This window comes from Carassius carassius, chromosome 34 (genome assembly GCF_963082965.1).
Source record: "Carassius carassius chromosome 34, fCarCar2.1, whole genome shotgun sequence".
Taxonomy (NCBI): domain Eukaryota; kingdom Metazoa; phylum Chordata; class Actinopteri; order Cypriniformes; family Cyprinidae; genus Carassius; species Carassius carassius.
Genome location: NC_081788.1, coordinates 2,844,394 through 2,861,450, shown reverse-complemented (window position 1 = coordinate 2,861,450; position 17,057 = coordinate 2,844,394). Strand labels below are relative to the sequence as shown.

Genomic DNA, 17,057 nt, shown 5'->3' with positions numbered 1-17,057 from the left:
CTCAAGCAACGAATAAACACCGCTAACTTGGAGAATGCAGTGAAAACTCCTCTTCTCGCGTCTGCCCTAGACCCTCGGCACAAACATCTCAGGTTTCTCGATGAAAACATGAGAGAAGTAAGAAAAAAAAACTTTTTTGAACATTATCAGAGCATTTTCCTTGATGCAAGTGGTGCGTCACCAACGATGAAGAAGATGCAATGCCCACTCGTTGGAAAAGACTGAACCAGTTCTTCAGCGATGATTACAGAGAGTCAAGCCGAGACGAGTGGGAACAGTTCTTGCTGGAGCCATGTATTCCACCAGATCAGGATCCCATTCAGTGGTGAAACGAAAACACGAAGCGCTTCACAAAACTTATTCGCTTAGCACACCGTTATTTGTGAGTCCCGCCAACGTCTGTGTCGTCAGAGCGCGTTTTCTCCGCGGCCGGCCTTATTGTTAACAGACTAAGGAGCCGACTTTCCCCAATCATGTTTACATGCCGTATTTCTTAACAAGAACATTTGAAACAATAGAAAAAAAGAAAAAAAGATTTGCTGACAGTTTAAAAGTTAAGTGTAAGCTACATTCTGTACAATAGCCTAATTGCTGCAGGCTGCTTTACTTTTTTCTTTGTTCACTTTTATTTTTTTTGTGTTTTAAATCTGTACTTTTGTTTGTTTGCACGCATTGTTAAAGGTTTTCAGCTACAAAACACGATGTGTAATGTTCAAGCTTATTGTAAGCTTGTTCAAAATGACGAAAACAAATGTTGCTGAAAAATAACGTCTGACTCATTAAACTTAATTTAAATAAACGAATATTCGAATATTCGTTTTTTGTGAGCTCAAATATTCGAATGTGATATTTGTGGAAAACGCCCATCCCTAATTGCAATGGCGTCATCCGTGGATCTGTTAGAACGGTAAGCAAATTGTAATGGGTCCAAGGTGTCAGGCAGAGAGGAGCAGATGTGGGATTGAGTCCCGGGCCGGCAGGAATTGTGGGTGGGGGGGGGCATGTACAGTTCTCTCTCCACCTTCAATACCACGACTTAGGTGCCCTTGAGCAAGGCATCGAACCCCCAACTGCTCCCCGGGTGCCGCAGCATAAATGGCTGCCCACTGCTCCGGGTGTGTGCTCACAGTGTGTGTGTGTGTTAACTGCTCTGTGTGTGTGCATTTCGGATGGGTTAAATGCAGAGCACAAATTCTGAGTATGGGTCACCATACTTGGCTGAATGTCACTTCACTTAACTGGACAGCACAGGCCCTCACGACACGTCCGTGTATGCCATCTGGACCTGGAGCTTTGCGGCCGTTGACTCTCTTGAAGGCCTTACTCACTTCGTGTGTGGTAAGAACCAAGGGGCAGGTGTCAGTGTCAGCAGGTATTTTCACAGCAGGAAATGTATTATCTGCCTCAAAACGAGTATAGAATGTATTGAGATCATCTGGTAAAGAGGCAGACAAAGACACACCACTGCTTTTCCTTCCTTTGTAGTCTGTGATGTAGCGTAGACTGCTCCACATGCGTTGGGGGTCAGAGCCATGATATTCTGACTCCACTCTGTCCCTAAAGTCTCTTTTGGCTGATTTTATTGATCTTTGAAGGATATACCTGGATTTCTTATAAGCAGTTAAATCACCAGAGTTGAAGGCAGCAGTCCGTGCTCTTAATTTGGCCCGCACCTCACCGTTGACCCATGGTTTCTGGTTTGGAAATGATTTAACATTAGTTGATGGAACAACATCCTATGTGCATTTGTTAATGTAGCCTATCACAGAGTCTGTGTATTCCTGTATGTTGTCTCCTGCTGCATCTTGAAACATCTGCCAGTCTGTGGAATCAAAGCAGTCCTGCAGTGTGGAGATGGCCTCTTCACTCCATTTGTAGACTGTTTTAGAAACCGGTTTTTCCTGTTTGAGGCATTGTCTGTGTGCTGGTAACAGCAGTATGCTAATGTGGTCACCTTTGCCAAATGCTGGTCGGGGGAGGGGTTTGTAACTGTCCTTTAGTGTTGAATAGCAGTGATCTAATGTCTGATCACCTCGAGTGGGGAAATTTATGTGTTGGTAGAATTTGGAAAGAACTTTCCTCATATTCACCCTGTTAAAATCCCCAACAACGATTGTTGACTTTTGAAAAAAAAAAAAACTCTTTGAATTCAATGTATAGCAGAGCTTTATCAATGTCAATGTCACCTTTATTTATATAGCGCTTTAAACAAAATACATTGCGTCAAAGCAACTGAACAACATTCATTAGGAAAACAGTGTCAATAATGCAAAAATGATAGTTAAAGGCAGTTCATCATTGGATTCAGTTATGTCATCTCTGTTCAGTTAAATAGTGTCTGTGCATTTATTTGCAATCAAGTCAACGATATCGCTGTAAATGAAGTGTCCCCAACTAAGCAAGCCAGAGGCGACAGCGGCAAGGAACCGAAACTCCATCGGTGACAGAATGGAGAAAAAAACCTTGGGAGAAACCAGGCTCAATTCCAGGCTGCAGCAAAGTCAGATTGTGCAGAAGAATCATCTGTTTCCTGTGGTCTTGTCCTGGTGCTCCTCTGAGACAAGGTCTTTACAGAAGATCTGTATCTGGGGCTCTAGTTGTCCTGGTCTCCGCTGTCTTTCAGGGATGTAGAGGTCCAGGCTTATCCAGGCTTCTTGATGCTACTTCTAGAAACTGCATGGTAGCTTGCACAAAGACATTCTTGGAGCTAATTTTTTCTCTAGACTGACCTCTTTCTCATTTTTTAACAGTCCTTTCATTTAATGCCAGCTGACCTAAGCAGGTAATCGTGTTCTGTCTCGAACTAATCGAGCATGTAATGGTTTGAATGTTCTGTTTTTTAAAGCACAGACATATATATATATAAATATATATATATATAAATATATATAAATTGCTCATCACATTTAACTAAAGTTTTAACAAACACATTGTTGTAGGCATGCCAAATTATTTTGTATCACACAACAAATATGAACAATCTGTATTCCACATTTCTGCAACACAAAAACACGCAGTATTGATTTTTGTATTCACTGAATTTAGCCAAACTTTTACAAGAACAGTAGTCAGCAAGAAGCAAAGATATTTTGTAAATTCCCGTCCATAAATATATAAAAACTAAATTTCTGATAAGTAAAATGTATTGCTAAGGACTTCATTTGGACAGCTTTAAAAGCGATTATTTAGATTTACAATATTTAGATTTTTCCAGATTTTAGATGAAGTATAAATTTAAAAAAATTGACCCTTATTACTGGTTTTGTGATCCATGGTGAGATATGTGCTCTTTAAAATTCTATTCATCAAAGAACCCTTTATTATTATTATTATTATACATTATTTGACAGGAACAATAAACAGTAAGAAAACTCTCCAGAATTAGCTACAGAGCCAAATTTCATCTGCTGTCCCTGGGCAGGAAAATACAAAACAAATGATGTGATGATAACATCAGTATAATGCTAAGTACAATAAAATCCCCCCAAAATTAAACAGGTAAAATATAATCCCCCACAAAGAAACTACAATACAAATTTCTACAAAACATCCCACAAATATCCATTTAAAAAAAATGAGCAAAGTAAATGGAAAAATATCCACCATAAAGCTGTCACTATTTACATCTTATTTAGTATGTAAACACTTGTGTTACCAAGGCAACAACAATGGAAAACAAAACCATATCTGTACCGACTGGGCTGGATCAGCACAGAATGGAAGAATTTGGAAGCTTTGCGGATGGTTTGGCCTGATGGTAGAGAAGCATCTTTGATGAGCTAGAGAGAAACTAGTATTTATTTATTTTTTTTGATTAACTTTAGGAATGAGTTATTGAAATGGGGAAAACACCATCCCTGTTCGGAAAGGCTAGCTTTTGCCCAAAATGTGTTGGTTTATAAATGCACTTTTCACCTTACACTTACCCACACAAGTCTGTATATTACATTTCAGGATACTTGTTGTTGACAGGTGAAGAAATTTCATAAATTTGCAGTTTGATATTGCAAAAAAAACTGCAGAAAATAGTGTAATATGGTAAGCCCTTTCTAGTGCTTTAATATCCCCAAGATAACCAATATCAGGCTTTTACAAACAGAAGTAGAGATATTAATGTGGCTTGGAATCTCATCTAAAAAAGTAAACCCCTTATGTTCTCAGATTTCTTCTGAATTAAGTAAATATTTATCTTGCTTGTCAAGAACACTTTTGTTCCATGATGGCTTTATGGTTGTGGTTCCAGTTTTTAATGAGTTGCAGATCTGCAAACCATTTTGATTGGTTTCTTTGGTAATGAAAGAGTGTTTCTAGACTTACACAATGTAAATTGTAAAGAGACAGAGGATTATAAAACTGGCACGGTGACATTTTTTAGATCAGGCAACATATTCACTAGAGATTCTGTTAAAGACGCAAATGTATGATGTGATAGTTTTTTCCAAAGCTTGCCTACTTATCTACCACACACTCAAAAGTGTGCATTTTTCTTCACCAAAAAGTACATATAATATAAATAGGGTATAATATAAGTAGGCACATTGGGACGCAGCATCCTTCTCATGGGTCAAGAACACTAGGGCTGTGCAATTAATCGCATTCGATTGTCATGTGCATCTCATCAGTAAAGCCGGTCCCATGATTAGTAGTAAATCTCCATTACCTGCTTTGAGATTGAATTTGATTTGATTTTAATGAAGTCCCAGGAGTAAGTTATTCTTTAGAATCGCACCAAGAAAAACACAAAAGCAAAGATGTCTTATATTTACTGATTAAGATCATTTTGCACTTATTTCTGCAAGAAATTAAGTCTTTTTTGTTGTACTTGCATTTGCACTGAAAAGAAGAGTTGGAGATTCTCTTTAATGCTGACTTATGTTTTTAGAAATTCTTCTGATTAACAGGAAACCGGTCCAGACAATCTGAGCATTGTTCCCCTCTAGTTAATCATTAAATGATGTTCAGATCGCAGATGGGAGAAAATAGGCTCTTTTAATTCCTTTGGCAGAAGTAGCCGCTTGTGCAGTTTGTTCTGGTGCTGGTGCTTCTTCACTGAGTTCCTACAGCTCATTATCACATCATAAAAAATATGATGAAAAAGTTATAATAACATTTTTTTCAGTTAGGCTACTTTAATTTAAACAATTTAAAGCTTTTTTTATACTAGATTCAACTATCCCATGTTATGACATTAACTGTAAATTTTCTAATGGTTTTTAGGGATGTTACAATGTTATTATAATGTTATTGTTGTTTTCCTTAGTCCTTTCTTCTCCGTTTACAAACCAACATTTGTATGTACACAAATAAAGTCAAACCATTTACAATTTTGATTATCTTTATGATTAAAAGGATAAGTTGCTTCCACTGTTAGAAGGGAAAAACTCAATTGATTGTACTGGCGCCACTATTCTGTACTATTCTGTGCACGTGTTATCTGCACTTCACGTACGAGCTGTCTGTAGTCTGTGTGTGCGTTACAGTGCAGCAGCGCATTAGATAAGAACAGCAATATATATATTAATATATACTCTTTAAAATTCTATTCATCAAAGAACCCTTTATTATTATTATTATTCATTATTTGACAGGAACAATAAACAGTAAGAAAACGTACTCGGTTACTAAACGTAACCTCGGTTCTCTCTAGAAGAGCGAACGAGTACTGCGTCTTAGCTAAGACGCTACGGGAAAAGTCTCTTTTCATGAAATACTGAAGCAAAAAATTATCCTTAATTTTGTATTTTTGTAAAGCGCATTTGCAGCAGTACACAGCCATAGGCGAGACGGCTCGCTCGCTCACTGGCTTGTTCTGCGGCAACTGCACAGCCTATCGAGCGCAGGCTGATGCAACATCAGACCAATAAGGGCGCTTCGCGCCCTTCTTGCCACTTCCCGCCGAAACGGGTGTGGCCCAACCTATAAAAGGAGCTCGAAAAGGCTGACTCACCTGATTTATTTCATCGCCGAAGCGAACCAGAGTGAATCGTACGCACGGCAGAGAACGCAGTACTCGTTCGCTCTTCTAGAGAGAACCGAGGTTACGTTTAGTAACCGAGTACGTTCTCTTACGAGAGCTCTCTCGTACTGCGTCTTAGCTAAGACGCTACGGGAACCCGATGTAAAACGCCGTGCGCGCAGGGATCACACACCGATAAACCTGAAGCAACGCCCAGGATATACAGTGCACAGTCACCTGAGGGACTCACAGAGAGTCCGGGACAGAAAAAAGGGGGAAAAACCCTCCGTCCCATATCTAGCAGCATCCGTAGATGCGGCAATATGACATCACACAGCCGAGGCAAGGCCTGACCAATGTGGCAATGCGGGTCTTACGCAATACTGCCCATATAACAGTCGGCAGCGCCTAGCGCTCATGAATTCAGAATTCCCCTCAGGGCCCTGATTCTTCTATACCGACAGCAGCCTTGCTTGCAAGGCGGGAACCTCCAGGTTATAGAACCTGATAAATGTAGACGGCGAGGCCCAACCCGCCGCCATACATATATCCTGCAAGGAGATCCCAGTAGACCACGCCCACGATGAGGCGACGCCTCTTGTGTAGTGTGCTCTGACGCCCAACGGGCACTGAAGGCCCCTGGAAGCGTAAGCTAACGCTATGGCGTCAACTATCCATCTGGATAGAGTCTGTCTCGAAACAGCCATTCCTTTGGAACGTCCACCGAATGAGACAAATAGCTGCTCCGTCTGCCGAAAGGCAGCAGAGCGAGACACATAAGCTCTTAAAACCCTGACAGGGCAAAGAAGACTCGAGTCTCCATCCTCCCCTGACACCGGCAGGGCGGACAGGGCAATAACCTGAGCCCGAAACGGTGTGTTGAGGGATTTCGGCACATAACCGTGCCTAGGTTTGAGTATGACCCTTGAGTCATTGGGCCCAAACTCCAAGCACGACTGGCTCACCGAGAGCGCGTGCAAATCACCCACACGCTTCACAGAAGCGAGAGCCAACAAGAATACTGTCTTGAACGACAGATGCTGAAGGCTAACCGATTGGATAGGCTCAAAAGGGGGACCCTTCAAGGCCTCCAAAACCGCCGCGAGGTCCCACATAGGGACTGACGGAGGTCTGGGAGGATTCAGCCTCCTAGCTCCTCTGAGGAACCGGATGACTAAATCGTTCCTTCCTATTGACTGACCGGACGCCGTTTCAGAAAACGCCGCGATGGCCGCCACATAAACTTTGAGCGTGGATGGGGCTCTGCCCTTATCCAACAGCTCCTGTAGGAAGGAGAGGACCTCCGTCACCTCACAACTAAGGGGTGAATAACCTCGAGCTGTGCACCAGCTGGAGAACACCGACCACTTCGAGGCATACAGACGTCGTGTCGACGGAGCTCTAGCCTGAGTGATGGTATTTAGCACTCCCACTGCGAGATCAGCGGGTAACCGTTGAGTGCCCATACATGGAGGGACCACAACTCCGGTTGAGGGTGCCAAATCGAGCCCCTGGCCTGCGAGAGGAGATCTCTCCTCAACGGTACCGGCCATGGGGCGACATCTGCTAATTGCATCAAATCTGGGAACCATGGTTGGTTCTTCCAAAGAGGTGCCACAAGCAGTATTGAACATCTCGTTTCTCTCACCCGTTCTATCACCTGCGGAAGGAGGGAGACGGGAGGGAACGCATAAAGCGGGCAGCACGGCCATTTCCGTGACAGCGCGCTTTCGTTCTTGGAAAAGAATGCGGGGCAGTGAGCGTTTTCGTGGGACGCAAAGAGGTCCACCTCCGCCATGCCAAATCTCTCCCACAACAGCCGAACTGTTTGCGGGTGTAGAGACCATTCGCCCGTAGGGACATTGCCTCTGGACAGCCTGTCTGGACCCAGATTCTGCAGTCCAGGCACATGCACCGCTCTCAGCGAGCGCACGTTGCGTTGAGCCCAAATCAGGAGGCGTTCCGTCAGCCTGTACAGGTTTCGGGACCCGAGACCGCCCTGGCGATTTATGTAGGACACCACGGACATGTTGTCCGAACGGACTACGACGTGGTGATCCTTGATATGGGGACAAAAGCGCGTCAGCGCATTCTCCACTGCCAGCATTTCCAGGCAGTTGATATGATGGAGCTTTTCCCGTTCTGACCATAGGCCAAAGGACGGTCTGCCTTCGAGCAGCGCTCCCCATCCCGAAGTGGAGGCGTCCGTCGACACCATTTTCACACTCGGGGAAGTCCCCAGGCTTACACCTGATCGGTACCAGCCGTTCGCTGTCCAAGGTGCTAGAGCCGCAACACAGCTCTGATCGACCTTGAAATGCAGCCGGCCAGACGCCCACGCTCTGCGCGGCACCCGAGCCTTCAGCCAGAACTGCAGGGGGCGCATGCGGAGCAGGCCCAGCCGCAGAACCGGAGATGCTGAGGCCATGAGACCCAGCATCCTTTGACAGTGTTTGAGCGACACAGTCGCGCCGCAGCGGAAAGAACTCGCTGCGCGCTGAATGCCCATCGTGCGCTGTGGTGACAGTCGCGCCGTCATGGAACACGAGTCCAGAACTATACCCAGAAACAGGATCGTCTGACTGGGGTTCAGTGAACTCTTCGCCCAATTGACACTGAGGCCGAGCTTCTCGAGGTGATCGATTAAAACAGCCCTGTGGTCCACGAGCTCCGCTCGTGATTGGGCCAGAACTAGCCAGTCGTCCAAATAATTCAGCACTCGTATGCCTCTGAGTCTGAGAGGAGCGAGCGCTGCATCCATGCACCTCGTAAACGTACGAGGAGCTACGGACAAGCCGAATGGCAGGACTGCAAACTGGTATGCCTGGCCCTCGAAGGCGAATCTCAAAAACCGCCTGTGGTTTGACGCTATCTGTATTTGAAAATACGCTTCCTTCAGATCTATTGACATAAACCAGTCCCCTCCGCGAATCTGCGCGAGGAGCTTCCTGGTCGTGAGCATTTTGAAACTGCGTTTCATCAATGCCTTGTTCAGCTGCCTTAGATCCAGTATGGGCCTGAGACCCCCGTCTCTCTTGGGCACCAGAAAGTATCTGCTGTACAGCCCCCCCTCGCTTTGAGCTTGAGACACAGGCTCTACAGCCCCTTTGCTCAACAGTTTCGATATTTCGGCCGAAGTATGTGTGCTACTTCTGTTTTGACCGTAGTTTCGACGCGCGCTGAGAAGCGCGGTGGGCGTCGAGAAAACTGTAGCGAGTAGCCTCTCTTTATAATGCCTAGCACCCAATCCGAAACCCCTGGAAGCGCTGACCATGCATTTGCATGAATGGCTAAGGGCTGGATGTGACACGCGCTCCGTTGACTGGGCAACGGCGGCGCTCGAGTGTGCTGTGCATCTGAGGCGGGGAGCGCGCTGATCACAGCGGGCAGATCGCTCATCCTCGACCCCGTTCCGGCGCTTAACCGACTGGAGGGAGGCTGAGCGGGTCCCGTGGGACTCAATATATCTGCGAGTAACCGTGGGCTGCATGTGTGCACTTTTACCACTTCCAACTCGCCGTCTGCCTGTGCAGAATGTACGTGCACGGGCCTCGTTTTTACAGAAGCCCCGCGCCGTAAGTGACATAGTGTATGTGGGCACTGGGAAGTGGGCACGTTTACTATGCGGCGCGCTCGACCGATCTGTGTCGATCTTATGTGCGCCCGCCCTGTGTGCAGGGCTGTGCTTACATGTGGGGATGGGCACTGGGTAGTGGGCATCGTCACTGCATTTAAAGCACCATCGGCCGTGGCCGGACGAGCGTGCACGGGTTTCGTTTTTACAGAAACCGCATGACGCGTGTGACATAGTAATTGTGGGCACTGAGGGGTGGGCACGTTTACTATGTAGTGTGCGCGACCGACTTGAGTCGACATTATGAGCGCAGGCCCTGTGTGTAGGGCTGTGCTTACATGTGGAGATGGGCACTGAGGAGTGGGCATCGTCACAACATTTATAGCACCATCGGCCGTGGCCGGGACACCAGAAAAAACACTTTCCCAGCAGTGCTAGGATGCTTTCGGGGCTTCTGGCTTCACCGCAATCCTCTGCCGCGGCTCCCGCGGCGCGGGGCGACGGCTCGAAGAGCGAGAACGGGGTCCCGAGCTGCGTTGCTGACGCTGTCGTGATGGCGCAGCAGGAGGCGGTGGGCGTGACTGAGAGCTCTGTGGGGCCGGTCTAGAGCGGCTAGCTGCAGAACTGGAGCGCTTCGGCAAGAAGTGCTTGAACGCCTGTGAAGCTTTCTGGTCCTCGGCGAATCTCTCCACAAACTCGTTGACGGAAGATCCAAAGAGGCCGGCAGGAGTTAGCGGAGCGTCAAGAAACGCAGCGCGCTCAGACTCCTTGATGTCAGAAAGCGTCAGCCACAAATGCCTCTCAGCCACCGTAGCGGAAGCCATAACCCGTCCCATGGCCTGTGCAGCGGACTTAGCAGCGCGGAGGGAGAGATCCGAAGCACTCCTCAGATCCGCGAGACAGATCGCTTCAGGTCCCATCTCATCCAGCTTGCGGAGAAGATCGCCCTGGAAAATCTGTAGCGTCGCCATGGTGTGTAACGCAGACGCAGCCTGCCCAGCAGCAGAGAATATCCGTGTGAGCAGCGATGACGTCATGCGGCAGGCTTTGGATGGCAACGCCGCCTTAGTCCGCCGTCCAGCAGAGGGCGGGCAAAGGTGCGCTGCTATAGCCTGTTCCACCGGCGGAAGTGACAGGTAGCCTCTGTTCTTAGCACCGTCCAGTGTGGAGAATGCTGGCGAAACAGATGAGCGGATTCTCGCCGAGAATGGAGCATCCCAAGCCTTCGCCACTTCTTCGTGAAGCTCAGGAAGAAAAGGGGCGTGTTTTGAGCTTGAGGAAGAGCGCTCATCCGGAAGATAGCTACCATCCAGCCGGGAACGTGAAGGGGGCGCTGGTGCAGACCACTCGAGGCCGAGGCTCGCCGCGGCCAACGAGAGTACACGCATCAGCTCCTTATCGATATCCCCCCGTCTGCTGGGCCTCTGAGCAGCTGGCGCGAGCAACAGCAATATATATATATATAATATAAGAAATAGTTGTGGCATTCTTGAAAGACATTAAAAAGTGCTTGAATTTCTCTCTCAAAAGGTTGTACAAAACTTGAAATGAATTATGTAATGCATTCGACTATTTCTTCCACACCATGGTTACAGTTAGTGTTTCCGCTTCTGATTTCCTGACATATGACAGCGTTGTGTATAACATAGAATTCTTTGCAAAATTCGAGCTGATAAATGGTCTGCACTGTGCAGCTGAATAGTAGCACGGTTTAGTTTCACTTGGATCCCAGATCCAAGATGGCGCCGCACATGGCTGCTTCAGTGCTTGGCTCTCCAGTGTTTGTACTGTTTTTGTTCGTTTTTCCTGTTTTTTGTTTAACAAACACGATCAGTTTCACCAGGGATGAACTGCTGAACATTCGGCAGAACACACCACATGATATTTTTCCGGATTTCTATTATACAGACGTTTTACTGAACATTGTTATCGGAGGAGCAGCGGCGCTGATCAAGCGCTTCAGGACGCGCAGACGGGGAAAGCGAGCGGGAGCGCTCGTCAGACTCAGGAAGCGCGGATTTCGAACGCCGTTGCCTAGCATCCATCTCGCAAATCTCCGCTCTCTACCCAACAAAACGGACGAACTCCTTCTGCTCTCTCGGACAAATAAGGATTTCTCTCACTCTGCTGCTCTGTGTTTCACGGAAACCTGGCTGAATGACGCCATACCGGACAGCGCACTCCATCTGCCGGGCTTTCAGCTGTTCAGAGCGGACCGCGAAGCAGAATCAACGGGGAAATCGCGCGGCGGCGGGACATGCTTTTACATCAATGAACGGTGGTGTACAGATGTAACTGTATTAAAGAAGATGTGCTGTCCTGATCTAGAAACGCAGTTTATCAACTGCAAGCCGTTCTATTCGCTGCGGGAGTTTCACTCGTTCATTCTGGTTAGTGTTTACATCCCTCCTCAAGCGCAAGTAAGTCTGGCTTTACAGAAACTCGCTGATCAGATCACAGACACAGAACAACAACACCCGGACTCTGTTTTAATCATTCTTGGGGACTTTAATAAAGCCAATCTCTCCCGTGAACTGCCAAAATACAGACAGCATGTTACCTGTCCCACCAGAGACAGTAATATACTGGATCACTGTTACACCACAATAAAGGATGCATATCCCTCTGTTCCACGAGCAGCTTTGGGACGTTCTGATCACTGTCTGGTTCATCTTATACCGACCTACAGGCAGAAACTAAAATCTGCTAAACCTGTAGTAAAGACTGTGAAGAGATGGACCAGCGAAACAGAGCAGGATTTACAATCTTGTTTTGACATCACAGACTGGAGCGTTTTTGAAGCTGCTACCGCCGATCTGGACGAACTCACAGAGACCGTAACATCCTATATTAGTTTCTGTGAGGATATATGCATTCCTACCAGGACTTATTTAACATTCAACAATGATAAGCCATGGTTTACAGTAAAACTCAGACACCTTCGTCAGGCCAAAGAGGATGCCTACAGAAATGGGGACAGGGTCTTGTACAATCAGGCCAGGAACACACTGAACAAAGAGATTAGAGCGGCTAAAAAGACCTACGCTAAAAAGTTGGAAGACCAGTTTACTTCCAACGACTCTACTTCAGTTTGGAGAGGACTGAGAGCCATCACAAACTACAAGACACCATCCCCTTGCACTGAGGCTAATCAACGACTTGCTAACGACCTGAATGAGTTTTATTGTAGATTTGAAACCCCCAACACCCACTCTGACCATCTCCCTACACAACCATTAACACCTCCTGCAATCCCCCTCTCCATACCTCCTGCTCTTCAAATCTGTGAAGATGATGTGCGCCAGGTCTTCAAGAAAAACAAAAGAAGAAAAGCACCAGGCCCAGATGGCGTTACACCAGCCTGTCTGAAAACCTGTGCTGACCAGCTGGCCCCCATCTTTTCACAGATCTTCAACAGATCTCTGGAGTTGTGTGAAGTACCTTCCTGCTTCAAACGCTCAACCATAATCCCCATTCCAAAGAAACCCAAGATAACAGGACTTAACGACTACAGACCTGTGGCTCTAACGTCTGTCGTCATGAAGTCGTTTGAAAAACTGGTTCTGGCTTATCTGAAGGACATCACTGGACCCTTACTGGACCCCCTGCAGTTTGCGTACCGAGCAAACAGGTCCGTGGATGATGCAATCAACATGGCATTGCACTTCATCCTGCAACATCTGGACAAAACAGGGACTTATGTGAGGATCCTGTTTGTGGACTTTAGTTCGGCTTTCAACACCATCATCCCAACAACCCTCCAGACCAAACTGACCCAGCTCTCTGTTCCTAGCTCTATCTGTCAGTGGATCACCAGCTTTCTGACAGGCAACAGTTAGTGAGACTGGGGAAATTCATGTCAAACAGCTGCTCCACCAACACTGGTGCCCCTCAGGGATGTGTTCTCTCCCCTCTGCTCTTCTCCCTGTACACCAACGACTGCACCTCTAAAGACCCCTCTGTCAAGCTCCTGAAGTTTGCAGACGACACTACAGTCATCGGCCTCATCCAGGACGGTGACGAGTCTGCTTACAGACAGGAGGTTAAGCAGCTGGCTGTCTGGTGCAGTCTTAACAACCTGGAGCTGAACACGCTCAAAACAGTGGAGATGACTGTGGACTTTAGGAGAAACCCCCCTGCACTTTCCCCACTCACCATCATGAACAGCACTGTGACTGCAGTGGAGTCATTCAGATTCCTGGGAACCACCATCTCTCAGGACCTGAAGTGGGACAATCACATTGGCTCCATTGTGAAAAAAGCCCAACAAAGGTTGTACTTCCTTCGCCAGCTGAGGAAGTTTAACCTGCCACAGGAGCTGCTGAAACAGTTCTACTCAGCCGTCATTGAGTCAGTCCTGTGTACTTCAATTACTGTCTGGTTTGGTTCAGCTACAAAATCAGATATCAGAAGACTACAGAGAACTGTTAGGACTGCTGAAAGGATTATTGGTGCTCCCCTGCCCACCCTCCAAGAACTGTACACATCCAGAGTGAGGAAAAGGACTCAGAAAATCACTCTGGATCCCTCACATCCAAGTCACCCCATCTTTGAACTTTTGCCATCTGGCCGGCGCCTCAGAGCCGCAAATACAAGAACAGCAAGGCACAAGAATAGTTTCTTCCCCCAGGCAATCTACCTCATGAACAGTTAAATGTTTCCCACTTAAACTTATGCAAAAATGTGCAATATCCTTATATTTATTTGTTACCCCTCCATCCTAGAACATTCCTGCATCTCACTCAATCCTATTCCATTATCATTTATAGCACAATTGTTTATACACCTATTTATTTGCCAATTTGTAAATCTCCTGTAAAGGTTTTTTTTTTTTTTGTTTTTTTTTTTTGTCTGTGTGTTGTCTCTGTTTACTGGAAGCTTATGTCACTAAAACAAATTCCTTGTATGCGCAAGCATACTTGGCAACAAAGCTCTTTCTGATTCTGATTCTGATTCTTTCGTTTTGTTTTGCATTTGATGTTTCTCAAATGCAACAGAAATAACATTGCTTATGAGTTGGACAACATGGTGGTGGTGCCATTGCAACCGCACACACAAATGTGCTACCAGCAGAAAAACACCTTATTACCACGTATTTACACTGCACGTGTCTCTGATGTGGCCACCATGTGCGCCATATGTCATTGCTTCGCTATATCACTGATATTGCGATATGACACTTTTTTTATCATGTAAAAAATTATACCGATATTATCGTGGACAGTATGATATGGCACACCCCTTCTATCAACTATACAGTGAGTCATTGTGTCATAAATGCTGTTTCTTTTCTGTATTAAAAATTTAGAGTGTGGACTAAAACCTTGCATCCTTTATTTTTTTAGCATCAATAATAAGCTCCAGCAGCCAGAGGCAGCATCAGGAGTACTGGAGTATGCCATGAAACACTTTGGAGAACTGGTAAGAGCTTTCATCCCTTATTAATCTGTGTCCCAACCACTGATCTACAATATAGAACTGGATTGCTCATGACGTCATGAAAGTGAATACACCGCGCGGCCATAATGGTAATCCTATTGAATTAATAGGAAATTGTATGATTTTAATGAGAAAACATCACCTAACAAGTCAGCGTTTATAAATCTGAAGTATTTCTGTACATTACTACAATGCAAACACCCTAGGCATGTTAGCGGTTATTTTTTTAAATGTCTGGAATTTCCCCTACTTATTGAAAAAAAAAAGTTCATTACAGTAGCGAACATGATGAACATGATAAACATCAGATGGACACGACTTCAACATATAAAACAAACAACAAAGTGCGCATTCTGAAATCTGAAATAACTGACTATATACAGGTGCTGGTCATATAATTAGAATGTCATCAAAAAGTTGATTTATTCCACTAATTCCATTCAAAAAGTGAAATTTGTATATTATATTCATTCATTTCACACAGACTGATATATTTCAAATGTTTATTTCTTTTAATTTTGATTAATTTAACTGACAACTAATGAAAATCCCACATTCAGTATCTCAGAAAATTTTAATATTGTAAAAAGTTTCAATATTGAAGACACCTCACCTGGTGCCACACTCTAATCAGCTAATTAACTCAAAACACCTGCAAAGCCTTTAAATGGTCTCTCAGTCTAGTTTTGTAGGCTACACAATCATGGAGAAGACTGCTGACTTGAGACCATTGACACCTTGCACAAGGATGGCAAGCCACAAAATATCATTGCAAAAGAGGCTCGCTGTTCACAAAGCTCTGTGTCCAAGCACATTAATAGAGAGGTGAAGTGAAGGAAAAGATGTGGTAGAAAAAAAAAAGTGTAAAAGCAATAGGGATAACCGCACCCTGGAGAGGATTGTGAAACAAAACCCATTGAAAAATGTGGGGAAGATTCACAAAGAGTGGACTGCAGCTGGAGTCAGTGCTTCAAGAACCACTACACACAGACGTATGCAAGACATGGGTTTCAGCTGTCGCATTCCTTATCAAGCAACTCTTGAACAACAGACAACGTCAGAAGCGTCTCGCTTCAAAAAGGACTGGACTGCTGCTGAGTGGTCCAATGTTCTCTGATGAAAGTAAATTTTGCATTTCCTTTGAAAATAAGGGGTCCCAGAGTCCGGAGGAAGAGAAGAGAGGCACACAATCCATGTTGCTTGAGGTCCAGTGTAAAGTATCCACAGTCAGTGATGGTTTCGGGTGCCATGTCATCTGCTGGTGTTGGTCCACTGTGTTTTCTGATGTCCAAGGTCAACACAGCCATATACCAGGAAGTTTTAGAGCACTTCATGCTTCCTGCTGCTGACCAACTTTATGGAGATGCAGATTTCATTTTCCAACAGGACTTGGCACCTGCACACAGTGCCAAAGCTACCAGTACCTGGTTTAAGGACCATGGTATCCCTGTTCTTAATTGGCCAGCAAACTCGCCTGACCTTAACCTGACCTTGTAAAGAGGAAGATGCGATATGCCAGACCCAAGAATGCAGAAGAGCTGAAGGCCACTATCAGAGCATCCTGGGCTCTCATAACACCTGAGCAGTGCCACAGACTAATCGGCTTGCTGATCGACTTAACGCATTGCTGCAGTAATTCAGGCAAAAGGAGCCCCAACTAAGTATTGAGTCTAAAAATCCTTTCTTTGTATTAGTCTTAAGTAATATTCTAATTTTCTGATTTGAGATTTTCCTTAGTTGTCAGTTATAATCATCACAATTAAAAGAAATAAACATTTGAAATATATCAGTCTATGTGTAATGAATAAATATAATATGCAAGTTTAACTTTGTGAAGTCAGTTATTGGCGATTCTATTGTACAGAAAGTGAATATAGAGACACCAGCCACCATAGTCAAATGTTTACCGGGAGCCAGAGCGCCTGACATCTTGGCATATTTAAAATTGCTGGCTAATGCTAAACGTAAATACAGTAAGATTGTTATTCATGCCGGCGCTAATGATGTTTGACTTCGCCAGTCGGAGATCACTAAAAATAACATTAAAGAGGTGTGTGAACTTGCAAGCATGATGTCAGACACTGTAAT

The 17,057-nt window shown here is 45.4% G+C and overlaps 1 protein-coding gene across 1 annotated transcript in view; it reads left to right on the top strand.

Annotated features, from left to right (window-relative positions):
- Positions 1-17,057, top strand: part of LOC132115321 (serine/threonine-protein kinase mTOR) — a 182,706-nt gene that overhangs the window by 82,002 nt on the left and 83,647 nt on the right. The window contains exon 29 of the mRNA XM_059523721.1: positions 14,876-14,951. Coding sequence (XP_059379704.1) covers positions 14,876-14,951 — 76 coding nt within the window. The remainder of the gene's footprint in view (positions 1-14,875; positions 14,952-17,057) is intronic.